At 40.1% G+C, this 27150-nt stretch overlaps 2 protein-coding genes and 1 long non-coding RNA gene across 9 annotated transcripts in view; 2 read left to right on the top strand and 1 right to left on the bottom strand.

Annotated features, from left to right (window-relative positions):
* LOC142603426 (uncharacterized) overlaps positions 1–10272 on the top strand; it is a 212336-nt gene extending 202064 nt beyond the window's left edge. Inside the window, exon 2 of the long non-coding RNA XR_012837353.1 lies at positions 6717–10272. This is a non-coding gene — a long non-coding RNA (uncharacterized LOC142603426). The remainder of the gene's footprint in view (positions 1–6716) is intronic.
* The window catches only part of IGF1R (insulin like growth factor 1 receptor), a 190940-nt gene extending 180668 nt beyond the window's left edge, over positions 1–10272 (top strand). For all 5 annotated transcript variants that reach the window (XM_075763917.1, XM_075763919.1, XM_075763918.1 and 2 more), the window contains exon 21: positions 1691–10272. In XM_075763917.1, coding sequence (XP_075620032.1) covers positions 1691–2057 — 367 coding nt within the window. In that variant the 3' untranslated portion in view covers positions 2058–10272. The remainder of the gene's footprint in view (positions 1–1690) is intronic.
* On the bottom strand, positions 10266–26798 carry PGPEP1L (pyroglutamyl-peptidase I like). 3 transcript variants are annotated; one of them, XM_075763944.1, is made up of 7 exons: positions 26523–26798; positions 23010–23133; positions 22761–22916; positions 20087–20139; positions 13879–13995; positions 13147–13376; positions 10266–12164 (listed from the first exon to the last, which is right to left on the bottom strand). In XM_075763944.1, exons 3-7 carry the CDS (start codon positions 22792–22794, stop codon positions 11996–11998), a joined length of 603 nt encoding a protein of 200 aa, XP_075620059.1. In that variant the 5' UTR covers positions 22795–22916; positions 23010–23133; positions 26523–26798; the 3' UTR covers positions 10266–11995. The 3 variants fall into 3 exon arrangements, with proteins under 3 accessions (XP_075620059.1, XP_075620060.1, XP_010296493.1); XM_075763945.1 differs by having other exon boundaries at positions 10266–10638; positions 22761–23133; XM_010298191.2 differs by lacking the exon at positions 26523–26798 and adding an exon at positions 26349–26363 and having other exon boundaries at positions 22761–23133.
* Between the last annotated feature and the right edge of the window lie 352 nt (positions 26799–27150).

The following is a 27150-nucleotide window of genomic DNA, read 5'->3' as shown; positions in this document are numbered from 1 at the left end:
CTCCACAGTGTTTGCACCCCAAGCACAGCAGCTTTCCCTCTCTTTGCCGGTTTGCTTCAGCTGAGGACGTAGGGCATCTATGAGGAAAAGCAACGGTATTTCCCCAGGAGCCAGTTTCTGGGGGAGGGGATCTCTTTGCTTTGGTTCTGTTTCGGGCTGGGGTTCCCAGGCTCTCAGACCCCGCTGCCTGCAGCGATGCACAGCAACAGGCTTCAGAGCCCAGGGTTTTCCAGCTTGGTGACAGTCCTGCTGAAAGGTTTGTTCCAGAGCAGGGACTCTGGAGACGTTGAGACTTTACTCTGTGATGGACTTAGGTGCTATTCAGAAAAAGAAGAGTGTTTTTGTTCATTTGGTTTTGTCTGTTTTAATTAAGAACTAACATAAAATCATGCCACACACTGATGAGAGATCTAGTAAACTGCTGCTGAGGCATAAGGCAGTGAGAGCTAACTAAAGCACAAAATAGAATTGCTTGCTTACTTTCTGAAAATCTGTGGAAGTTAGGAAAATGGTATTGTCACTTTTACAGAATCAAAACTAAAAGTGTAGGTGACCTGGCTACCAGGAAAGCAGAGGTGGGGAAACGAACCCAGACTGGGCACTGGCCAGGGAAAGGGTCTTACTGGGACTGCGGGTCACCAGGCTGGAAGGGAAGCTAGAGCTGTGAAGGATTCTCCAGGTTTTGGGGGTTTTTTAACATCCATTCTTATTCTAGCACAGAAAGTAGTTGTTTTGGCCAGTGGTGACTTCCTACACACAGCCTATTTCTCCGAGTACTGGTTACGCAGAGGATTGGCTCAAAGAATTAATATTAATCTTCCTTTTCTTATTTAAATTTGTCCTATTACTTGTGCTGTGTGAACAGAAGACATTCCTCTTCCACCTTCACAGACATGAAATCCTTTCTTGTGTTTAAAGCTCAGGGCAATCTCTCGGGAATATCCAATTCTGCTGTGTCATGAAAATGCTGGTTTCATTATGTATGCATTACTGTTTCATTTTGTGGTTTTGTTTTGCCAGCGTGGGACATTGTACAGATCTAATCATGGGTGTGCTTAAACAGATGATCTCACACACTGTAAAATATTAATGCATCCCTGGCTGTAAATGAAAACAACATAATTTTAAAATAAAAGATTAGAGAATGTCTTTGGCAAATGTCTTTGGGGATTACAACTAATTTTAATGTAATTTTCTTCTTTCGGGGGGGGGGGGGGGGGGGAAGCAGTGCTTTACCTTGTGCATATTTCCTATTTTAATTTTTTCCAAGCCAATGTTTGTAGGGAAGGGATTGGTTGTTTGAAAAAGATACTCCGAGAGGCAGTATCGTGTAGCTGTATGATTGAGTAAGCACGGGATATTTTGGAGGAAAAAGGGCGAAATACCAAGTCAGGATAAAACCACGAAATGCTTCTGCATGTCAGGTGTCCACAAGACTGTTTTATGGGCGAGTATGTGGAAGGGAGTGGAGAAGGTTGAGATAGGAGCTGTCGAAGTAACTCAGTTGTTCGAGAGAAGGTTGAAATGTGACACGGGGATCTCGGCCTGTGAAAATTCTGTCACTTCGTCTTCCATCAGAATTGAATGATTTTCCCAAATGCGTGGTCCAGTTCAGTTGTGGTTGGTTGGGCTCCAGCCGGGGCTCGTAAAACACCTCAGTAAATCGTTTTGCTGTGTGTTTCCTGTCCAGGTTTGAACTGATGCGCATGTGTTGGCAGTACAACCCGAAAATGAGGCCCTCCTTCCTGGAAATAATTGGTAGCATTAAAGACGAGCTGGATCCAGCGTTCAAAGAGGTCTCCTTCTTCTACAGCGAAGAGAACAAGCCTCCGGACACAGAGGAGCTTGACCTGGAGACTGAAAACATGGAGAGCATTCCTTTAGATCCCTCCTCCACCCTCCAACCCACTGACAAGCACTCAGGACACAAAGCCGAGAACGGCCCCGGCGTGGTGGTCCTTCGGGCCAGCTTCGAGGAGAGACAGCCGTACGCACACATGAACGGGGGACGCAAGAACGAGAGGGCCTTACCGTTGCCCCAGTCTTCGGCCTGCTGATCCTTAGAACCAGAATCTCACAGAAATAAAACACAGAAAAAACACGCGCGTGCATTGGGGGAAGAAAGAAAGAAAATTACAATATATTCAAAAGCCTACTGTACCTCAGTGGATCTTCAGAACTGCCATAGCTGCACTTGGGAGAACCCTTTTTTCAGTAAACAAGTTATCGTATTTTTCTTTTTTCAATATGCAAGCAGATGTTTGTTTCAGTAAAGGACTCCATTCATGGGGCACACAGTTGGCCTTTTAAAACTCTGATGTTAACACTTAATAGCTACAGAAAACTTGAGATCTGATGTCTGTCTCTCTCTCTCTCCTCTCTCTCTCCTCTCCTCTCCTCTCTCTTCTTTCTCTTTCTTTCTGTCTCTCTCTTTGCTTCATAATGGGAAACATATCTGCGTGCAAGTTCAACCGTACAGCATTTTTATCAGATCAAAGATATCGCAGGCCAGGTGGCTCCCCGGTACCCTTGCAAGCACCTGCCTAACACTGTAGGTCTTTATAAAAAAAACAAACAAACAAAAAAACAAACAAAAAACCCACAAAAAAATTAAAAAAGACTGGATTTTTAATGTTGCTCTTTAATCTTTTTAGGAACACGTAAAAGAATAAAAAAGGGCCATCATTCATCCAAGGTTGTTACCATTTTCAACGCTGCCAAATTTTGCCAAAAAACCTGAACTCTTTGTTTTTTGTTTTTGTTTTTTTTTGTAGGCATGGAAGGAGCACAGTAATCAACTGCTCTGTTTAAAAGAGATCCTGACCAATACATTCTATTCAATCATACACTGGTATTTAAAAAAAAAAAATATTTAAAAAAAAAATCAAATTGTCTAGATCTTTTTTTCAAAACTGGACAAAATGTGATTATTTTTTTTTCTTGTGATGGAGAAGAGAAAAGGGATGGGGTAAAGAAACAGCCCTCCCTCCACCCCTGTCCCCATCCCAATGAATTCTGGACAAAACTGGCAGTGGTGAGCTAAACAAACATGTGCATTTCGTACAAAAAAAAGTCAACCGCACGCCAAAAATGAAACATGAAAAACATGAGAATAACCGGCAGAGATCTCCATCGTTGCAGCCTGCCTTCCTTCACAGGCTTGCAAGGAAAAAAACAGCTAGAAACATAAATTGGAGAAGACAAAAAAAAGCAGTAACCGGATTCAAGTATATTGATGCTTTGTTGACCTTTTCTCTTTATTATTAAGACTTCTCGAAGGGTCTTGCAGTTCTATGTTAGACCATGGATCATTTGCATACACATTGTCTTTTGTGTCACTTTTATAACTTTTTTACGGTTCAGATACTCATCTATATGTCTGTACAGAAAAAAGCTGCTATTTTTTTTGTTCTTTATCTTTGTGGATTTAATCTATGAGAACCTTCAGGTCTGCCCTCCTTCCCTTCCCTTCCACTTCAACAAATTTTCTTATGCTTTGTACTATAGTGTGTAACTTTTACTTCCTCCTTCCCAGTAACTGATACCTTTCATATGATTTGCCATGAACTGTTTAATGCCTTTTTATAAATACATTTCCTCTTTTTTTTTTTTTTTTTTCTTTCCCATTGGTTGTTTTACAACATCTTGGCTGTGTGGGCTACAGGGCTTTTGAGGGGGACATGGAGAAAGAAGGGAACACCCCGCATGGAAACACTCTAGCAGTGCCGTGCCGTGGTGTTTTTAAACCCCGGTTTTCCTTCCTTCCCACTAACCTCTGCCCAGACAGCATGCGAGTCTCTTACAGTGCAAGGCATGATACAAACTCAGGTCAGAAAAAAAAAAAGGTTAAATATTTAGTACATTCGTGTTCAGTGTTTATATTCATTGTTGTACAAGGGTCCTACCCCTCCTTCCCTCCCTGCTTGTTTTGGTTGTGGCACACATCCACCCACCCATCCCCACACAGACACACACAGATATATATATATATTTTTTTTTTTTTCCCAGTTGTTGGGTACAACAGCAGACACCAGGCTTTTGGGTCACTGATTTTTAAAAAGACTGTTTTAACCTTTCCACCCCCTGAACAAGAGCTATGCCAGCTGCAGCTGGTGATGCCCGGCATTTGTAGGGTGGCCGTTGGACACCTGGCTCCGGCAGACCCCAGCTCTTCATCCTCCTAAGGAGGAAGCCCTCATGGAGGGTGCCCCGGGCTGCACTTTGCACCCCTGCTTAAAAAAATAAAACAACAAAACCAAACCACACCAAACCCACCACGCCATTTCCATGGGGCTGGGTGGAAAGCATGTAGCTGGGGCCGGTGGCTTGGCTAGCAAACAGTTAAGTGTAGGCAGCTATGGAAACCTGTACAAGTACAAGCTTGTTGCTTAAATCATAGACCAAACCTCAGAACAAAAGAAAATGAGTAAGCTTGTTTGTTCAGTTGCAGAAGTCTTGGTGAAAGGGGAGGGAGGGGGCCATCAGAACGTCTACAACCAAGGAGTCGTACCAGTTGCTCATCTTACCTTAGTGACAGCGTCTAAGCCTTTGTTTAGCACTGATCCAACCGAATGATGGCAGTGAAGAGGTGGTTCTGGGATGGAAATGTTTCAATCTTTTGAGTAAGAACAAAGAATTAAAATATACTGATTGCTAGTTTTGACTGGAGATTTAAAAAAAGTTTGTAGTGCTTTTTGCTTGTGTAGTTTAGGTCCCATTATCTTCTCTTGCCTCTGTCCCATAGTTATTTTTCCCTTATAAAAATGAAAAAGACAAAAAAGTTAATTAAGAAGGTATTCTATGTAGGATTTTTTATTTATTTTTGTGATATCAGTTTAAATCACTGTAGAGATGCCCCATAATAAATTTAAATACTGAGATAAGGGTTTTTGAGTATGACAGGGGGACAGTTTTTGATTTTTTTCAAACATTTATCTACCTCACTCTTATTTTTTTATATGTGTGTATATAAAACAAAATACATCTCACATTTCTCAGCAGCCAATAAATGCCGTTGATACTGGTAACCTCTCACTCCATATACCACATGCTCTAGGTTCTGGAGGGGAACAGTCACTGCCTGTCACAAAGGGTCACGTCAGAATATTTGCCTCAGTTCCAAGGAGCTTCTCGAATTTTTTGGTTCAGATTCATTATTGTGAGGAAAAATCAGAGAGTTGCTTGACTTTGTTTCCTTCAGGAACAGTCTCCCTCAAAGGCTTTTTAATGTGCTGTCATGCCGGTCCTTGGGTCAGCAACAAAACACCACGTTTAGATGAGCAGAGATGTAGCTGACCTGATGAGGACTTCAAATTGAGATTATTTGGTTAAATCTGTTACAGAAATCTATGGTTTACAGTGTTTGAAGGTCCAGAGGAATTGCTGGAGTAAAGGGAACGGTCCTTCTGTTTGTCCTGTAGAATGGGCTAAGTCATTCCTGCCAGTTTTTCCTCAGATGCCACAAGCACCAAAAAGATACCTGGCTGAATCAGCACCTAAAAATAAATTGGCTCATACAGCGATAGCATTGCTTTCTTGACCAAAAAACCAGTGAAAAAACCTGTCACAGACTGCCTGATGACGCTACTACATCTTTGCTGCTTCTGTTTGATGAGAGCACTGATTTTATTTTTTTTTGAAAACTAACATTGGATTGATGTAACATGCCAGTAAAAATTCAGTTCCATTTTCTTCCCCTGTTCATACGCTTCATAACTGTGGATTCTGATGGACTAGCCATCACATTTTAACGGCCCTCTGACAGCATGTAGCTGGTTTACAAGCACACAAGACTAACACAAGCTTGCCATCAACTTAGCAACTATCGAGTGCACCCCCAGCAGCTTTGCCGACAACACCGAGCTGTGTGGTGTGGTCGGCACACTGGAGGGAAGGGATGCCGTCCAGAGGGATCTGGACAGGCTTGAGAGGTGGGCTTGTGCAAACTGCATGGAGTTCAACAAGGCCAAGTGCAAGGTGGTCCTGCACGTCGGGGTCAGGGCAATCCCAAGCACAACACAGGCTAGGTGAGAATGGATGGAGAGCAGCCCTGAGGAGAAGGACTTGGGGGTGTTGGTGGACGAGAAGCCCAACATGACCAGTCAATGTGCACTAGCAGCCCAGAAAGCCAACCGTGTCCTGGGCTGCATCACCAGCAGCATGACCAGCAGGTCGAGGGAGGGGATTCTGCCCCTCTACTCCGCTCTGGTGAGACCTGACCCCCACCCCCCCCCCACCCCGCAGTACTGCGTCCAGCTCTGGGGGCCCCAGCACCAGACAGACCTGGAGCTGTTGGAGTGAGTGCAGAGGAGGCCACAAAGATGATCAGAGGCTGGAGCACCTCTGCTATGAGGACAGGCTGAGAGAGTTGGGCTTGTTCAGTCTGGAGAAGAGAAGGCTCCCGAGAGACCTCAGAGCACCTTCCAGTACCTGAAGGGGCTACAGGAAAGCTGGAGAGGGACTGTTTACAAGGGCATGGAGTGACAGGACAAGGCGTAACGGCCTTAATCTGATGGAGGGGAGAGTTAGATGAGATTTTAGGAAGAAATTCTTCCCCGTGAGGGTGGTGAGGCCCTGGCACAGGTTGCCCAGAGAAGTTGTGGATGCCCCATCCTTGGAAGTGTTCAAGGCCAGGTTGGATGGGACTTTGGGCAACCTGGGCTAGTGGAAGGTGTCCCTGCCAATGGCAGGGGGGTTGGAACTAGATGGGCTTTAAGATTCCTTCCAGCCCAGACCATTCTGTGATTCCATGAACTTGATGTAGAATGTTTTTTTCCAGCTGTGGCATCTGTTCGTGCAGGTGTTGGTTGTGGTATCTGAATAATGCGGTGCTTGGCTACTTCAGGTTGTACCCAGCCTCTTGAATGTGCAGCGCTGTGGTTAAGTACTGCAGAGTTTGGCTTTGGAGGGAGCGTTCCTTTCTGGCCCTGAGAAACCAGCAAAATTTAAAGTTTTTCCTAGGTTGTTTGGGTTTTCTGGTTTTTTTATTAGATTCCAGTGACCTTTTGGTGCAGTGACTATTCCCCTCTCTTGCACATATTGATTACCACAACTGGAGATCCTCAGATCTTTCAGCTGGCTAGGAGGGTTTTGTTAAAACTGTCCAAGTTACTGGTTTTTATAATTGTATGTAGGTGGTTTTAAAATGCGTTAGGAAGAAACACTAATGACTTAGCACCCATCATGATAAAACATTTCAAAAAGCACTTCAGTAGAAGACAGTCATGTGACATCACGTACGCATGTGTGATGACAGTCAGCTCTCCTGGACCAAACCACCTTCAGGATACCATTGCATTCTGTGTTTGCAATTCAAGCTTAATTCCTTTTTTTGTTCTGTTTGTTTCCATAGCTTTTTTTGTTGTGTTTTGTGCGTTTTGAATAGCTTTATTCACATGGGTTTTTCATGCAGACTTCCCTTGGACAGTAAATCAAGTTGTTTGTGCATGTGAACAACTGAGAATTAATGTTGGCTTGATAGAGCCATAATATGGTTTGTAATGTTGTTCTTCCCTGAGACCACTGGCTTGTCTGGTATGGAAAATTTATTTAGAACTTCAGCTATGTTTGAATAAAGTTAAAGTAACCCAATTTGTTTATAAATTAAAAACAAAAGCCCACCCAGCCCTGAAAACCAGCATTTTGACAAATGGTACCAAGATGTTCTAATGCAGCAGGATGACAAATTGGCGTCTCTGCGGGAGCGGGCGGCTTTGGTTTTAGTGCTTGGCCGTTGTTCTCACCTGACTTGCATTTAAAAGCTGCTGGGTGGCACAGAAGGTGGTTTGGTTGCAAAGGAATGCGGCTCCTACGTAAGCACAGGGGTGTCAGCCACGTGGTGCTGAGAAAGGCTCTCATTTGGGGAGCGATAAACTATAGACGCAGAAGCCGAGCGTGATGGAAAGCGTGAGGCCAGCCTGCGTGCACCAAGTCTTTCTTGGCGTGATGCCTCTGCTCTTTAAAGCTGGTTCTAAGTGATGTATGATTCTAGGCACGTTCGCACTGATGCTCCTCTTGGTCTTGCAAAACAAAGGAAAGCCCAGTTTGCCCAGGATGACTGGTCGCCAGAGGGAACTGCTGTCAGGTCCTCTGGGAACTGCTGAGGGGTGTTTGGTACAATCTGAGTCTAAGTCAAAAACACTCCTATTGTTGGTATAACTCCATACATATATATCTATATATACATATATATATCCGCATATGTATATCTATAATATAGATATATATATTTAAACCCTTTTCATTCCATTAGTACAAGTAACACTTGTTTCCTGTTGTTCTTATTTTGTTTGTCAACCGTGTATTTAATCACTGGGCTGAACAACAGTGGAGGAAGGTGCAAGGGATCCACTCCTTACTAACCGGTGATAAAAGCCAGATATTGCAACTTAACCCATGAGTAGTTGCGCAAACAAGAATTTAAGAATGATGTGTAGAAACAACAGTAGTGGCCAGGGGTGCTGAAGATACAGAACTATAAACAGGCAGGAGGGCTTCAAAGGATCCTTCAGATCAGAAACTGGTTGCTCAGAGACAATGAATGAACGGCATCTGAAATTGGTGGACGGCCTCTGAAATCAAGCGCAGCCAGGTGAATCAGAATTGAGAAAGGTTTGTGTGGAGACACGTGGAAACAAAGGCCATGGAGATGGGTTTTTACAGAGACACGGGGCTTGGCAGAAGTTTGAGGTGGTTTCCTGAGCTTGTTTTGTGGGGCAGCATCAGAGCTCGGGTATCGCAGTTCTCATCGTTGGTACTTGTAAATAAATCTCTGGACTTTCCAGCTGGAGCAGTCAGTTCATTACCAGGAGTTTAACGGTGGTTATCATCGGTCTGTACGAATCAGCCTCAACTTACAGTTGGTCTGTTTTGCAAGTACCTTAAGACTATCACTAGTTTGTGTGTGTGCATATGTATGTGTGCTCATCTTTTTTTTTTTTTTTTTAATGCGTTTTGTTGGTAAGTAATCCATTAGCATTTTCAATAGGGCTTTAAGTCCAGTAGATTACGGGTAGTCAGTTGACGAAGATCTGGTTTACAAGAACTAATTAAATGTTTCATTGCATTTTGTAAGTACATAGAATAATTTTATAAAATGTTTGTAGTTTATAAATGCCTAAAATATAATTTAAGGGCACTTTTCTGTGTCTGTGTATGGGTGTGTCTGTATGTGATCAGTTTTTTTGATGGTACTAGTTTCCTAGCTAGCTTTACAATATGCCAAAAAGGATCGCTAACTTGTCCAATTCGTGGCGTGTCCCTCTCCCCCTACCCGCCCAAGCTTTGTGTCCCAGCATACAGCGAGTGAATAAAGGAGTTGGGGAAATGTTCTGTATCTTCAGTATCCTGGTCTTCCAGAGCCCTCTGGTTGGGGTGGGATCATCTTAACTGGTCACTTCACTTTACTGTCTAGGGCAGTTACCTTAACGGACTACAGGAACCTCACTGGTCGGGGAAACAGAACGGGTTTTGCTGCTACCCAGCCTCACTTGTGCTGTTCAGTACCTGCTTTACGGTGGCCGTGTGGTTTGAAGGATGCAACTGCGTAAGAGAAAGAGGGAAGATGTTTTTTACAATTACTATCGAAGAACTACTTGCAGATTTCTTATCACTTTAAAAGTTTGTATGCAGCCTTTATAAAGATGCTGAGCACCATTTGAAGCTTTGTTGAAATGAGCAAGGCAGGGTCCCTATTTATTTTTATTTAAGAGTATTGAGATCCTTTTCCCCCTCACTCCCCCTAAATTTGACCAACCACATTGCTGAAGGGTTACCACGATTTAGATACTGTTGAAAAATCAGCTCTTCTGTTTTCTGAACCAGTGAGGTTTGAGATGAAAGGATTGGCCAGAGTTTGTCTACCTCTGGGACAAAAACAAAACTAGAAAGTGCTAAGGAATGGATGCAGTTGCAAATACAACATTTTCCAAGTTTTCGTGTTTAAATTTTTTTAAGAGAAAATTAAACAATAACATGGCCAATTTATTACATAAAAAGACTTGCTGTGTATAAATTATTCCTAAAGAAATTCCTGTGTTTATATTAAAATGAATCAGTAGATAAAAAAAAATTTCAAAATGTTTTTGTATATTCTGTTGTAAGAATTTATTCCTGTTATTGCGATATACTCGGGATTCTTTACATTATGAAAAGAAGAAACTTTGTCTATTTTGAATGGCTGAAGCTAAGGCTCCTTTAGTTTCTCTTACTCTGCTTTTTTCTAGTAGTTTCAGTACTACATGATTTAAGTTAAATAAAAGAATTCTGTATGCATTTGCCGGTTTCTGAATTTGTTGTTCCTTATGAGAAGCAAGTACAGGTTAGAAAACTCAGAGAAAATCTTCTGGTTTTCTCCTGCCCTTTTTGGCTGCAATTAATTGAGCTACTCTGGATAAATCTTAGTAGACGTCAGTACTGCCATTACGTTGTGTTGAAATCAAAGTGATTTCATCCAGTGACACCGAGCTCGTGGACCCTCTTTCAAAGGGGCTTTGAGTCCTGTTTTGCAGTAAGTAGTTCCTTTGAACAAGGGAAGCTTTTTTATTTATTTGACAAAAACCTGCTTATTTACCCTTAGAGCAATCCATAGATGAGGTATTCATCCATCCAGGACGTGGTGTCAGTTTTCTGTAACGGTCACTGGAAAAGACAGTGGCAAGAAAACTAGCGTTACCTTGGTGTTTCCAGTTCCCTGACTCTTGTCATCGAAGTGTTGACTGAAATAAGGCATGATGGTGGCCCACAGCTTCATCAGCTCTCTGTGCTGGTAGGTTCATCTGTTGTCCTTTTTACTGACGTGATGATTGAGGAATGGGCTTTTGTTTCCCTGCAGAAATCCCAGGGTCCACATGAAGCTGCTGCTGTCCTGTTATAGTGACTGTTTTTGAAAACTACCTGCTAATTTTCTCTCATCCTTGTCTGTCATGGTACTAGCAAGATTATCAAGGAGAGGATGCGTTGACATTCCCTGTGTCCTGAAGGGGAAGCACTCTAAGCCTCTATCATACCCAGCTTTTGTGGTGCAGTACTTCTGTGTACGGCTGTGTTTGAGACGTGGAGGAGCCTGGCTTGGCAGGGGAGAAGCACAGAAGTGATCTGTCACTGTCCAACTCCCAAGTTTTACAATTTGAGATCTCATTTGGTTCCTGTTTTGTAAGTAACACAGTGTGCCACAGCAGCGTGCTTTAACGATTGCCTTTCTAGGGACAAGTTAGTTTTTTGATTTTGATACGTAAGTCCATGGATAGCCATGAGCTATTCTACCAACAGACTCTTTGTGCTGTGCTCTGTGGAAAGACTGCGGTGTTTTCCTTCAGGACAGGTGCTGGGAATGTGGGGTAAGCAGTGCTGTCAGGCAGCTGAAACCCAGAATTACTAATAGCATTACAGTTCCTGCTGGATTCCAGCTTGTTGGTTACTTTAAGTCACCCTGGGTTCATAGCCCATTTCTGATGTGGAAACCAGCATTTAGAGCAGGTCACTAAGAGATAATTATAAAACTTCATGTAACAGGATCCCTACGTGTGTTTTGCTCCCCCCCCATATTTATGGTTTTTTTAACGTGGGCACTTTGTATGGCTGAACGACCTCTCTGGACTTGGACAGGGGCTGAGGGAGACCTTCGTTACATCCATCTGATGCTGAATGTCCTGATGGCTGTAAGCATCCATCTGGGTTAATCTCTTTCTAACCACCAGAACTAGGATTAAGCATCTAAAATGTTTTAAGCCCAGTTTCACGCTTTCTTAAATCTGAAGCAAGCTTATCATTGTTAGCAATAGAGACTGCTGATCTTTTGGTTTTTTCTCTCAAGGTTTCAACACCGAAGAGAGATCTAAACAGGTATTTGGGTTTTGTCAGGAAATTTCACTGAAAATAACACAGAATATAAAATTCTTTATGTAGGGTTTTTAAATAATCTTTAGATTTGCTTCATTTGAGAGGGTAAGGAATTGCATTTTAAGAAATCCCCTTTTTTTTCCTTACATAATCCATTCTACTCTCTTTCTTCTCCACACTGTTTTAACATTTCTAAGATAATTGTCTGTAATGCTTTTCCTAGAAGGTCTGCTGTTACCGATTTGGATAATGGAGGTACATGGATGAATGCTGCTCTTCCGTTGCCATAATACAGAGAGGCGTAGTAGGTGTAATCACAGATATACCTGCAATATTAAGAACAAAACAAAACTAGAAACCTGGATTAAGGAACAGTAAACTTTGATTAAATTAAAATATTCTTTAAGTAGCCAAACCAGATCTGGTTTATGAAATTATTAAAAACATATTTGCTTAGTGAATGAAGGAAATGCTAAAATAAATGAAGTTTGAGAAACAAACATTCCTTATCTGATGGTTAGTTTTCTCAGATATCCACCCAGAAGGAACTTTAAATAAAAAAAAAATAAAATCACAAGACATGCATTTTCTAAGCTTCTGTAAGCTATACGAGATGAGAAAGGTAACACAGCCCACTGGAAACTGCAACCGTGCCATTCTAGGAGATTAATACAGTTTTTTGTGTAAGTCATATAATCTTACCATCTGGAGATTTTTTTTTTTTAATCACCCTTTTAACTTGCAAGTGCAAATCCTGAAATTAAGGGCCAAAATTAGGATTTTTATTTTTTAAAAATGAGATCATTTTCTGTTTTCTGTGTTTTCCTTTTAAATGAAGACTAGCATAATAGAAAATTTCTTCAGCACTATTGAAACACATAACAAGATCACAGACATCATTCTAAAGGTACCTGTAATTGCTCTGCTCTTCAGTGTATGTATTTACATTTTGTAGCCCTCCCAGTTGGGAAAAATAGATTAAAATCTGCTACTAGTCAGTATTGCTTTCAGACTCTTTTAATAGCTCGGGTTGACTAGGGCTGTTAATCACAGGGTGTGCTATGTTGTAACTTGTTTCTTTTGGAATTTACAAATCCATGGAAAAATATCTACTAGCTGTAGTTTTTCCTGAAGGCTGCTTTACATAAAATTTAAATTTATGCCAATTTCATACCTGTGCCCCTCTGAAGACTTTGCTTCAAAGTGATTTTGGTTGGAGAAAAAGTCATTGCAAAGATTCTTCAAGGTTAAATGAACTGATTGAGTTAATTCTGCTTTTAACGTGAGACCCCAGTATGCAACATTTACCTTCCCGCATCTCTGGAAAAGATTATATCAATCCCTTCCACTGAAATGTTTTTCCAGAGAGTCTTCATATTAATTGTAGATTCAATCTTTTCTGGGCCATCTAGCATGCAACAGCCACCTTCTGGGTGAAAACCACAAGCATCCATCTCTTGGTAGCCTTTGTTCTTCCCACACTGCTCAAGGATGATGATTGCTTTGGCGGATGAAGCCAGCCCAACGTGAACAGTAAGCTGTTTTTTCCCACCAGAGTGAATAACAGGAAATTAAAAATGAGACCTGTTTTTTAAAAACATGTAATGCAACAGTGCCAAGCACTATGTGAAATACTAGCTTCAAGGTAGAGAGTCTTGCTGTAGCTTATGTCTAAAGGAAACTTCGATAAGAGATTATACATGAGAACAAAATTCTGCTTTAGTTTGTTTTTGTTGTGTCTAGTCAACTCAGGACTTCAGAGCTGTGGTACCTTCTTTTGCCATTCATGGTAGATTTCCCCCCCCTTTGTTCCGTGTGCAGTTATGGTGTTTAAATGGCAAGGGGTTAAAAGAGCATAGTAATTATTGTGTGCTCCAGATTTCAGTTTGAAATCTTTATCACAGTTTTAACAGTCTCTTTCCAGAGTTGTTTGATGCACATATTGGGCAACACTCTTTTGGAGATCTTTTTAAAGCTCCACTCGGAATAATAATATTCATAAAAGAAGGGGGAAAATTGTGTGCCTTTCTAATTACTCACCAGCGGCTGAAGAGTTGTCCATATCATGAAGACTTGCTCCTTTGCTTTTTGGTAAACCACCGGCAGCTGCAGGATATGGAGATCTATGTTTTTACCAAGGCCTCTCTTGGACAGCTCCTGTGTTTACAAAAAACCCACCATGGACTTGTAAGAGCATTGGATTTCTCAGACTGTGATAAAGAAATCAGCCTGATCCAACTGAGAAAACATCTGAAAGAGCGATGTAATGCTGTCTAAGCCCATGGTTCCTAAACGCTGGTCTGCAGTGAGATTCAGTTGTTTTGTGGTAGCTCTCTCTTTTTAACTGGAAGAGACTAAAAGGTGGTAACCAATTTCCTAATGTCACATCCACGCGAAGCAATTGTTGTGTTTCCAAAGGGATGCCCAGTCTCCACTGGGTGGGAGTGGTTGGTTGGGGACTGGTCCGTGGGGAACCATGAAATACAGGATCTCTCAGAAAGGGTCCACACTTGAAAGCATCTAAATAGGCTTTGATATAGGTAATAGCTGTTCCTCTGAAAAATCTAGTAGATAAACCTGCACTTCTGAAGAGACACAAATGAAGGAGAATTCAATAAGCTGTCCACTCAAGTGACATGTGATCGGCAGGCATGAACTGGTTCAGGTAAGTTCTGCTGGAGGTGACTGTCAACATGAGGAAGGTCACATTTCAAATGGGGTTAATTTATTTTTGGTCTAAAATATGTTTCTCTAGTAAATGCCATTTACTGGGATGTTGTTTCTCTGTCATTTACATAGAGTTGAAGTTCCACACGGGACCTTTTCCCAAAGGAAACAAAAATTATGCCCAGGATTAAGGTGAAAGAAACAAAGGCGCCCTTCAAAGCAGCAGACTGGCCAGATGGTTGGAAGATGGTCCGGAGAATAAATGTCATGGGGAAATGACTTGAAATTATTTTGTCAGTGGAACAGGGCTAATGAACAAGGTGTAAGCCTCTAAGTAGAAGGTAGGCTGCTGCAATGGTAGGATGCAAAAGGAACACATCTGAGGTAGAAAGCTTTGTCCCAAAAAAGTACAATGGTGGCTGAAAATCCCTATTGTATCTAGATAGCGCACTACCAAAGGAGGGTACAGATGAAGTTTCTGAGGGGAGGCATAGGCAAAAAGTCAGCACCAGAGGTATGTGATTAGCCCAAGAAACCTGTAACTTTTTATTTAATGCCATTGTCGTCTCAAGCTTTCATTTCTCCCTCGTGCAGATGAGGCCCACAGTTCTAAGCCATGCTAACTGGGAAATTTGCCCTTCAACACTGGCTTCCTATATAAACTGTTCCAATTTTCTTGTCAGCGGAAACATTGATTAGCTGTGCTCAATAAACTATTTGACACAAGCAAGGAAACAATGCCTGCAGGGAAGTAAACACATTTAGAGAACAGTGCCAGCCTTTTTTCCTCTGGGCGCTGACAGTCTTTGAGAGACCATTGCATCATCTTGCTTAAGAATGCTGTACTGTGTCTGAGCTTCCAAAAAAGAAAACCCCAGCTGGTTCACAATTAGCATTTTCTTTTCTAAAGCATCTTTAATTTTAACATTTAATGAGATTCTTCCTTTGTAAATGTAAGGCTTAGAGGACTCGGCTACCCTTAACTTTAGTATAGAATGTGGAGACCCAAAGTAAGCTCTTAGGCTGTTCTCTCGTGCTCTCTGGATTGATGTTCCATTGTCACCATTTGTCATGGGAGACACACACAGAAATACTTTTGTGCAGGACAAAACCGGAAGTCGGCCAATAGCAAAGGGCTCAGAATTTGTGTCAAAGATAGTTCACTATGTCCTAAGCAATTTCAGCATGTTGTCAATAATGTGTATTACTCTGTTGTCTAAGAATCCTAACTATGGACTTATACCCCATTAGACCAGATGTTGTGCAAACATGGAACAAAAAAAAAAAAAAAAGAAAGGTTGTTCCTTGTCTCAGCTAAGTCTCAGCCTTGACCAAAACCATTTTTGCATTTAAGGTGAGAAACTGAAGATGGTTAGAGGAGGATGAACTGCCATCTGGAAACTAGAGCTCACACTGGTGAACTTAATAAACAAGTGCCTGTCTTTTGTAGCTGAAACAGCAAAGGAAACTTCAAAGAAGGGCAAAAGTTTTGGAGGACTTTTTTGTGGGAAAAGTGGTTCAAAAGAAAGCATGAAGATTCTCTGATTAGAAGTTGTTCTAAAAGGAGAATGAAAGCCAGCGTTATCCGCTGGCAACCTTGAGTTGTTGGTGAGTTGTGGACATAGTTGTGGCCCATGTTGTTACACAGCCCGCCCCAAGCAGAAGTGATTTGCACAGAACAGTTGTGCTCAGATGCGGTGGTTGTGTGTCACATGGGGTGTTAGAAGCATCTTGAACTTTCAGAAAACTCCAGAAAATTTCACTGAGTTTGCCTGAGGTTTCACTGATTTGGGTTGCCAGGGAGGGGCGCGGGGGGCTGCATGTGTTAATTTTGTGAACCTCAATCAAAAAGACTTGTGTTGGAGCAGAAAGAAAACCAGGAGTTATCAGCTGACTGGGTCAGTCTGCAAGTATGTTACAAACAGCATTTTTTTGTTTGGTTGATTGGTGTTCTTTGGGGGAGTTTAATCCTGCAGATACCTTTTTATAGCTTTAGGGATTTAAGAAAGTTCCAGAACAGAAATGAAGGAACTGAACAGCGATGTCATCTTAGTTTCACAGATGACAAAACTAAAGCAGAGAGGGAGAGAGACAGAGAGATTAAATGACAAATTTCCAAAGACCACATGGTCAGTGCCAGGATGAAAAACTGCACTCAGAGATCTGATCCTCATCTCCCGACAGCAAACATAGTTCCCAGAAGCAGTTGGAAATATGACCTGTTCTTTGCACTAACAGTTTAATTACTATGAATGTTGTCACTCAACTTACATTTGTGCCCTATTAACTGGGGACTTTGACCTTGATGGTAGACTGCCCTGATAGGTTATTTAGCTGCCAAGTGCCAGACAGGAGTTTCTGGAGAAGACACAGAAACAGGGTCAGATCAAGGGTTATTAGGTGGAACCATCAATCTGTAATATGGAATAAATAATTCAGGGGATCTGGGATTCTGAGGGGCCCATGTGGTGCTGAAGAACTAACGCATCATGGTTAACTCGATGTGATCTGTCAGCAACTATGGAGTAAATACTTGGTGGTGTTTTCCTTTAGAGAGAATGTCCTGCACTTCCAGAGTTAAAAGTGCTGCTGGTGGAGCTTTCATGCATATTTTAGGAGGGTATTTCAGGTGAATGGAGTTATGAGAACCATGAAAAACTTAGTAAGACAGGTTTCTAAAAGAGAAGCTGTCTTTCTAGTGCTAGACAACCACGTTGGGCCATGTGACAGTGTCTATAAAAGCTTTGAAGCTTTTCTCAGTGACCCTGAATTGACAGGTTCACCTTACTTTCAGATCCATTTGACTGTCCTTTTCCCTGAACACTTGAAGGGTACTCGCTGAAGAATGAGAACTCCACGGATGCAATGCTCATGAATGTGTGTGAATCGTCTTGTGCTGTGATGAGAACTTGGGTTCATGCAAAAACAACAAGGTGGTACTCACGTTCTTGGAAAACTATATTTTTGTATTATAAAACAGACAATGAAGGACAGTGCACTTCTACTTAATATCAATAAGAAGTCCAAGAATTCTTTCTATACCAGCAGAAATAGAGATTTGGAGAGTTTTTAACAACATTTATAATCAGATTCCTGGGCAATCCAGAAAATGGAAATTGGCTTAGTCACCAAAAAGGTAGTAGTAAATAGTTAATTTGTAAGAGCAACAATATGCAACAATATGCCACAACCATTTTTCTGAGTGCCTAATGAGGGCATAGAAGGGATGCAACTATTGGAATGAGCTGTGTGTTCTTCCTACAGGAAGAAAAGAGGTTCAGGAAAACAGCTGATCCCATCAGCAAGGCAGCATCTCGTGGAGAAGCTGGTAACAGGGATCTTAAGTGTGTAAGAGCAAGTATTGCTCACAAAACTGAAGCCATTGCTCTTTGGCAAAAACTCCATTCCAAAAAGCATGGAGGACATGGCTATGCTTTGAGAATTAGGATGCTGGAACTCCTGTTACATGTAATTTTACAGGATTTTGGATGCTTTTGGTGTGAGGACCCTTCTGGGATGTGAACTCTTAAGATGACATGTATTGGCGTTATATTATTACTGAGGGTGCCATGGTATCAAGGCTTTTGATAAGAACCCGGTTCATTTTGAGGTAGTAATTACTCCTGAGGATGAGTTTGAGTGTACAAGGATAGTTCTGGATAATGCTACAAAGGCATTAAGCCTGAGCAATCGTGTTTAGTAGCTCTGGTCTGGCTGCTCAGTACTTCCCTGAGGATGAGTTTGAGTGTACTCTTGCTTGGTTCTCAGAAAAGAGACTTGGCAGGAGGGCTTTATGTCACTTTAGTGATCCAGGCAGGAACCCCAAAGTCAAGACAGGATTACTTCCAGATGTAAATACTAAATTTTGCTATCTTTAATATATGTGCACAAGCTTCCTGAAGACCATAGGGCTGCTTGTGTGAACAAGGCCAATGGAACAATACCATGAGATTGCTATTTAGCGTGGAGAAGCCTATCAACATTCAAAGTACTTCCAGATTTGCAGCAAATTTCCCTGAATTGTCTGGATTAACCACCTTTGCCAGGGAATAGGAAACCAAAGCAGCATCACCAATATGAATACAAATTAATTCCACACAGAGAGTGTCACATCAGAGGGAAATGTATTTGTTCTCCTCCATACACAAGGACTGACATCTGTTTCATTATGGACTGCTGTGGCCCTTGTTATGTAACTTCCTGGCATAGCCAGCACATGGCATTGTTACAGTAAACTCATCTCATCGGTGTGTTTTTGCTTTAGGCTGTTTTGCTTGCAGATAAAGAACATGTTTTATTTTAAGCCAGAAGAGGATGATCTTGCACCCAAAATTAGAACCAATAGGAATCAGGAAATACTGAGCAAGAGCATTGTCAACCAACAAACATTTGTGGTTTAGGGCACATGTCAAGTTGGAGTTAAGATAATTTATGGGTCTCCTGTAATGACAGGGGTGTGGAATGGTATCAGAAGTATTTTTGTTTCTTGTTAGCCTACAGGGATAACATCCCTCATGACTTTGAGTGGGTAACAGATTTATTCTTCCAAACACCATGTTGTACTCAGCATTCTTCACCCAACAACTACCTGAAAGGAAGTTGTAGTGAGGTGAGCGTTGGTCTCTTCTCCCAAGTAACAAGCGATAGGCCAAGAAGAAATAGCCTCAAATTGCATCAGGGGAGGTTTAGATTAGACATTAGGAAAAATTTCTTCACCGAAAAGGTTGTCAGGCATCCAGAGAAGTGGTTGAGTCACCATCCCTGGAGGTATTTAAAAGACATGTAGATGTGGTGCTTAGGGACATGGTTTAGTGGTTGGACTTGATGATCTTAAAGGTTTTTTCCAACCGAAATGATTCTATGAATAATTAGAAAATAAACAACTTTAGCAGAAAAGTTTATGCTGCAAGTCAGGTATCCAAACCACGTCTTTGTATCACCCAGCTAAATTTGTTCTAATACACATACTTCGGAAATAAGCAGGAATTTTCAAGACTCCATCTTAGACATGTTGTTACTGCTAGTCAAGGTGTATGGAGGGGGAAGAAATCTGAATGACCTTGTTTTCAACTGTAGACTTCCTTGTCATTTGAAATTGGAAGCCAAAGCCGAGATGTGAAAATGGAATTGTCAGGCTTTTGGGTTCGCGTTCCTGAAGTAAGCAGCAAGAACTCAATAGGCCACACTTGTATGAGAAGGAAATTGCCTCACACAGACATGATAAAATGAGTTGTGGTATGAGATGATCTATTTACTCAAGATAGAGATAATCTGTGGCATATGCATTAGTGGCAGAGAAGGCACCCTGGGTAAAAAACATCCTTTTTAAAAATCAAGAATAATATTTTGAAAAGTGCTTAAATAGCACAAAAAGATATTTTTGCAAATAAAATGATGTTTCATTTCTTAATTATCTATCCTCTTTCTTCCATGTTGGGAATCTGTTCCATGAGGCACAATTCTGTTTAATGAGTCATGAGATAGAACTTTCTTGAAGGGAATGGAAAGCCTGAAAACAGTTTGTATTGGGATCTCCACAAAATAAAACACCTCCCTCCTCTTTTTTTTTTTTAATGCTTACCTTCACTGCTTCCCAGCTAGAATTAACCAGGTATTGTCTAAAGGGACCAAAACCTGAAAAGAAAGAAAGGTGCTTTTAACCTATGCTTGCTCTGCAATTGCAGGTTGGGTGCTGACATGTATGCACACACATATTTGTTCTTTATCTTCATATTTTTGGTTACGGAGGTTGAGTTTTTTAGATAGGATTTAGCCTTTAAGACACTAAAGGGAATAGTATTTTCATTTTTTATACGCACTGATATAAGAACTAACCTTGCAATCTTCATTCATGTCAAGGCTTACTTATGAGAGAACTTTAACTGAAGCTGGTAAATGTACTGGAGCCAATAGGACAGATCATGTAAATGATGGTTTTGGGCAAGGATCATCATCCACAGAAATACCACTACTAAAAGATCTGGTGTTAAATACTCCCAAGTCACAGTCAACGCACTCATTGTTAAAGCTCATGAAGAGGAAGATATCCATATTTAATGAAAATATTTGAAAGAGTAAAATTTGATTTAATTTGTAATTTTTTTTTAATCCCAAGTAATGAAAACTGAAGTTTTCTGTCAGGGAAAGTGAGTTCTTTGTGGTGCTGGGCAAAAATCTTTTCCTTTACTTTTTTCCCCCACAGGAAAAGAGAGGAGGAAAGGTAAAAGGACTCTTTGAATCCTACTTACTAAATTTAATTTAATGCATCCTTTTTTGTGAAAGACTTTTTTTCTAAATAAAAAAGAAGAAAAAGACCCTCATTTTGAGCTAGCTGGGCATTTTGTCATGAAAAAGTTTGATGGAACACTCACACCATCTTTATTAATCTCAATTACTGTTCTCAGTCCAGAGTGTTGCCAAGTATTAGATACTGGGTGGCAGGAAAACAAGTTTGTGAAATGGTTTCAATGCTGTAACTCTTAAATATTTAAAAATCCTTAAACAGATAAATAAATACTTGACAGCATATGATTGCTATTTTGCACAGTGAAAGGTACTTGTATGTGGGCATGATTAAGCCTAAATGCAGCCTTATGGCAGCTTAATTAATGTTAGACTTCAAGCATTTCTTAATTTAATTTGTTAATACTTATTTCATAACTGAAGCCCCTGATGGTTCTAATATTTTTAACAATGCTTTCCTCAGTTTTAAGTTTGCACTATGGAGAGGGAACAGGGGAAATATAGTATTCATTGCACAGGAACAGGGAACAGTCCCAGTCCACTTTCAGAGCAAAATTAGGGTGACACTTACTCCATTTTTAAGCTGTAGTTGTGCATGTTTCTGTACATCTGTGTGCAGAACTGTAGAATTATGGTAAAGTTATTAAATAGCTCACAATTAAATACATGCATCTCAGTAGTGGCCAAAAGAAACTACTGCTTAGGATAAAATTGTTCTATGAAAAGAAATGACTAAATGTAAACCAGTTTTACAGCACCGAAATATCTGCAACAACTTGGAGAACTAACTGGCTGAGTATCACTAAACACTATATGATAAACTGGGCTCACTGCCAGCAGGTTTATATTATGAGCAGGTGAAAATGTGACAGAGGCATGGTGTGATAATCTCTGTAATAGCTTAAAGATGCACCTGTGTCTTTAACAGGACACACTAGTCGAAAACTATTTGAACAATAGATTTCTGCACCTAAATGACTAAGGGGGGGAAAAAACTAACAGGGTGCTAAGAAGTGTGCCCATCAAGGGTATGTGCCATAAATGCCATAGGAGAGAACCAGACTGTCAGCCTTTTAAGAGGTTAGCAAATATCTCTTGCTCTCTCCTGCATTCCCATTCAGCTCAACTGCAGTTATGTCTAGAGCAAGCCAAACTAGTTCTGCCCATCTTGCAGCTATTAAAAAAAAAAAAAAAAAAAAAAGTGTTTAATTGAAAACAGCAAGATGCAAATCTCTTTGATGTAGCTTCAACCTCATTCCTATGTCCTCAGATGACCTGCAGTGGAAAATTAACCAGCAACTCACATGTCAAGATATGTGTAATGATTGCCTTTAGATGAGCCAGTGGCAACAAGAGGAATAGCGAGTGGCAGCATTCCTTAAGAGCTTTAACCTTTTAAAGCTCAGAATTCTCTAGTTGGTGGTTCTGCCACTGTGATTCAGCAGTAGTTCTAGCCAGCAAGACAAACTCCAAATTTGGTCCCTTGTGCTGCATGTTCAGGCATGCTCCTTTGGTATATTTAAATTTAATGTTCTAGTTTAGCAGTGATGAGGCAGCATCTCCTGTTTAAATCTCCCTTACCTTGCCTTGAAACTGAGACCCTGAAACTTGCCATGTGTTGCTCTAATTCTGGACACTGACTATGTGACACTGTGATACAACCTGGTTTTCTTGCTTCACAGCTCCTTTTGGGTAAGCTTTATCTAATACTAGCGTGCACTGCCTTGAGCTATGTGGTTTGGATCAGAGAGAATGTCAACAAAGATTAAAACATGGAGAGAATGAAAAATAAACCAAACTGGATGGCAGTAAAGAGGGCAGACTGCAGTCTGTTTCCTCTGACATGCATCTGATTTTTTCTTAGGAAGGCACAGCAGCAAGTTATTTTTCATTTGGAATTGTTAGTATGACCATTTGCTACTGTTTTTCCCTCCAGGGAACTGTTTATGACAAAGATCAAGCATGTGTGCATACCATTTCTAGCTAAAAGAAGGATAAAATAAAAATCTTACCAGTTACAACCACAGTGTTGGAATTTGAATCCATGAAATCTATGCTCTGGAAGGTGAAATCTTCTTGTCTTTCAGTTCCAAATAGTATTACAATTTATGCATCTGTGGCAAACTTCTTCATTTGGGGCACCTTTTTTTCTTCAAACTGTGATGTGTCTGGATTCACATGACAGGGATGATTTGTGATTCATCTAAATTTCAAAGCAAAAATTGTTACGTCTCTGTATTAAAGACAGAAGTCTGACTGACCAGCTGACTGACTGGGACTGCTCCAAACTTTTCCTTCTTCAGGCGTGCAGTAGTATTTAGGAAGATCAGGAAAGGCTTAAAGAAAAATCTTGCAAAATATCAAGCAATATTTTTCATCAGAAACCTGTTTATGTACAAGGAAACAGAAAATTCATTGAATCAATTTTATTATATGTCTCTGGATATTCTATTTTTAGCACAGTTGTAATTCACTTTAATTGTGATCAATGACTTTTAACTACAAAAACATCTCTGTCCGTTTCCACTGTTCTTAGACTTTTTCTTATTGACTTAAAAAACTGACGGCTAATTTTGCTGTTCCTCTTCATAGCAGTTATCTAATTTACTAATCTTGATCTTTATCATATGCTCTTTATGAAAGAATCAAAGCACCTTACACTTTTAAAACCAAACACTAATAGGAAAATGTGCATATTTGCTAAACCAAAAAATTTATTCAGTAGTATGCTTGAATAGGCAAAATGTTAAAAAAAACTCACTCCAACTTGCAAGGTGAAAGAACTCTAGAAGCTGGGTTACTGCTTGCTGAAACTGGTGAGTTTAATAGCTGGTCTGTCTTCATTAAACTGAAGCCTGAGAACCAATAGGGGGCCTGAAATCAAAACATATGCATATTGTCACTGCCCAAAACAAAAGCATATGAAAGTTCTCTTGGGAATCATAAATATGTGGGCAGAGGGTTTCGCTGGGTCTTGCTGTGAGTAGGAAGTGTATGTGTGTGTGTGTGAGAGGGAGGGAGGGGAGAAATATGCTAAGAATAGAAAGCCACTATATAATCTCAAGGGAGCTGGTAATTGTGAGGCCTTAAGAAAAAAAAAAAAAAAATCTCTGAAGAAATCTCTTGGTTGGGTGGTGGCTGAATGAGCCACTATTTGAAATACTGTTTGGAGCTATGAGCTGTGTCTGTCATCTAAATCCTCCTATACTGAGACACAAAGAAATTTGTGGATTCTTTCAAATAAAAAGACCCTGGTTCCACCATCCATTTCTTCCCCTGGCTAATACAACTTGCAAAGCTAACTTTAGCTAGCCGCTGAGGCTGAAGAAGCAGCTAATACAGTAAACACAGAACTCTCTGCAGCTTTAAATAAGGCAAAATCTGCCACTGACATCAGTAAATTACATCTAAAATTCTACAGTCTTTCATTCTCCTATGTCAATTAAGATTTTTATAAATTAATTTTTCTGTGTGATAAGTGAGTAAAACTCTTCCTATGATACTGAACAGTGGACATACTACCAATCTTTTCATAGTTATTTCAGATTTATGCTTTTTAATTTTTTTTAAATTATAGATATTATCAGTTTTAAAAAAATCTAAATACAGGGTGGTCTAATGAACAATGTATATGCAAGGAATAAAGCAAGATTCAAGGTCTAAAGCTGTAAAGTAATTTCCTGCATGAGAAATTACGTATTTTGTTTGGGTCATTATAGCTGCTTTATTAGATATACATGAAGGGTATTCCTTGAATGCTGTAAAATACCAGGTATTTTATTAGATAATTTTGCATAGTGTAGATGTAAGTCTATTAGATCCATGCACTCTGAAACAATTGATATTATCTGTCTGGACTGTAGTACTAGTTTTCAAAGTTTTCATAACCAGCAAAAGAAAGTAGAAAAAATGTAGACTAAGGAAGATTATTTCACTAATTTTTTATGAAGAAGGTGATAGAAATTTCCAGTGGAAGAAAAAGAACAAACCCAAGACACTTATTTTAATGACTCATCAGTTAAGTAATGTCTTCAACAGTTAAGTTAGTCCCTTTCTATAAGTAGAGGTTTGCTGATTTGTAGATTCTGAGACCTAAAGATTGGTAGTCAAGATTCTGAGACCTTTCCAGTACTCTTATATGCATGTGCAAATGTGGGAGGAATGCTAGTGGTCTGAATAAACCAGGAATCCGAAGTGCACTGAAATTCCTTTTTTAATTGATTGCTTCTGTTCCTAAGCTTTATGTGATGGTAGTATACCTGGAGGAATAACGCATGTATTGCAGCTGCATTACATTTCTGTAACAAGCAGAAAATAAAGGATATGGTAGTTCAAAAAATAATAACCAAATCTTCTGTTTAGGCCTAAGTTCTACTGAGAATTTTAATTCAGAAAGGAAACCTTTTCTTTCCCCTAACATTTCTTCAGCTGAAGTTGAAGCTACTCTTGAAACTTATATGAAAGTATGATTTTAGCTCTAATATTAGCACTCATATGTGTGTATGTGCCCATAACAATAGATACCCAAGTCACTGGATATTTGAGGTCTGTGCAAATTAATCTCCTCATCCATAATTAAGAAACCAAGCCCTAGATAGTTGAAGGCAAGTCACAGACACAGCTGACTCAGCTAAACACTGGCTGTGTTTCTTCTTGCTATACACAAATATGATTGGCATGGCACTTATCTTGAGGTAAAAAAGAAATGAAAGCAACTCAAATATGAAAGCTGTGGTTATCACCTTGAATATTTTTCTGTACAGTTGTCCGATACATTTAAAAATTATTTGAATTGCTGAGTAAGAGAAAAAAATATTTTCTGTAAATGCATTCTGACCACAGAACTGCCAGAACACTGCTTGAAGAGGTTTTATAGTACTGACGGTAACAAGAACTGAATATGGCCCTTCATTTAGAAAAAGCTCTTTAATTTTTATCTCTTTTATTATTACTTACAGATTTTTTTATTTCTTGTTATTGGCAGGCGCTGACCAATGTTTTAAACTGTTAAGTGGAAGTGTTTAATATATTCCAATTTTTATCTCAGCTGTTCAACATTTAATGAGAGGAGGGAGAAAGCAAGCTGTTGTGCTATTTAACATTAAACTATAATGGGACTTTAAATAGAAATCTCAGGATCTAATGTTATATTTCTTTTCCATTCTAATAAAAATAAATGATCCTCAGGAAAGACTGAAGCTGGTCTTTAGGTAGATGGAGTGCAACGTCACAAGAAGAGAGGAGACAAACATTTCAGGGTAAAGCTCACTGTTCGCTGTGGACCAATGTCTCTTCTATAACAAACTCCACAGAAATGGTAAATGGCAATTTCACTTACCCTGTTTTGAATAGAAATTATTATATATTTTATGGTTTTGCCTTATTTATATTAGTTCTTCTGCAATTGATACCATCAATGTATAACCAGTGCTTAGCAATAATGGAAAAAATGAAATTGTATATAATTTAAAAGTAGCCAAGCGGTTGGGTAGCTGTTGTAATTTCAGTTCTGTATTAGCAAAAACTAACTGCTGTTTACGGACAGATTTTTTTATTTTCTCTTGAATCGTTTATAATAGTTTAATGCAAGGAGAAAGTACCTTAGCAGGGGAGCATGCAACTCGTGATCAATGGGTTGCTTTTGTTCAGGCATCATTTACCACGCACAAAGAGGCTCTGCAAGCAGGATACACACAGGTAGTTATTCATCAGCTAACATGCAAAATAGATAGTTAGAACTAACAGATTACTAGGCTAAACAGTAATATGCTTACCACTTCTAATAAGAAAACTGATGAGTCTTAGCTGGCCAGGAAGTTTCCAATATTCTGGGGAAAGTTGGTCTCTGCCATTTGTTGGTATAGGCTAATCCTCAGCATTACTGAGTTATCTTTGCATTTTCTGCTTTTCTTTCCTTCTGTATCTTTTCTTTTGAATGTCTCACCAGGTAACTACTGTCATTCCAACAACAGTGCTTCTATGACTTTACCTTCTTGTCTTCCATGGCTTTAGCACTGTTGCTTTTTTGAGAGTACCAGTGAGATCACTTCATCCTGTTGAGGAAAGAAAATACAAATCTACTGTAGTATGTCCTTTAAACCATTTGAACGGAGGAGCGACCTTAGGGTGGTTTTGGTCACTCCAATGACAGGCAACAGAAGTGCATAACAATAACGTGAAGCACTCAAGACACTGTTTTGAAACCTTGTCTCCAGGTCACAGAAGTGTTCCCCTATGGTGTAAGTGCAAAGGTAAGTTTGTTTCTGTGCAAAGGTACTGTTTGTACATGTATTTCCATGTACTTTTCACATCTTTTACTTTGATACTTGTGTCTGCTATTTATGAAATAATTAAACAATTTTATGCTCAGGGTAGGAAGGCTCCTGGGAGTGAGTCAACACC

This window comes from Balearica regulorum, chromosome 12 (assembly GCF_011004875.1).
Source record: "Balearica regulorum gibbericeps isolate bBalReg1 chromosome 12, bBalReg1.pri, whole genome shotgun sequence".
Classification (NCBI taxonomy): Eukaryota; Metazoa; Chordata; class Aves; order Gruiformes; family Gruidae; genus Balearica; species Balearica regulorum.
This window is presented reverse-complemented; position numbering and strand designations above follow the sequence as displayed.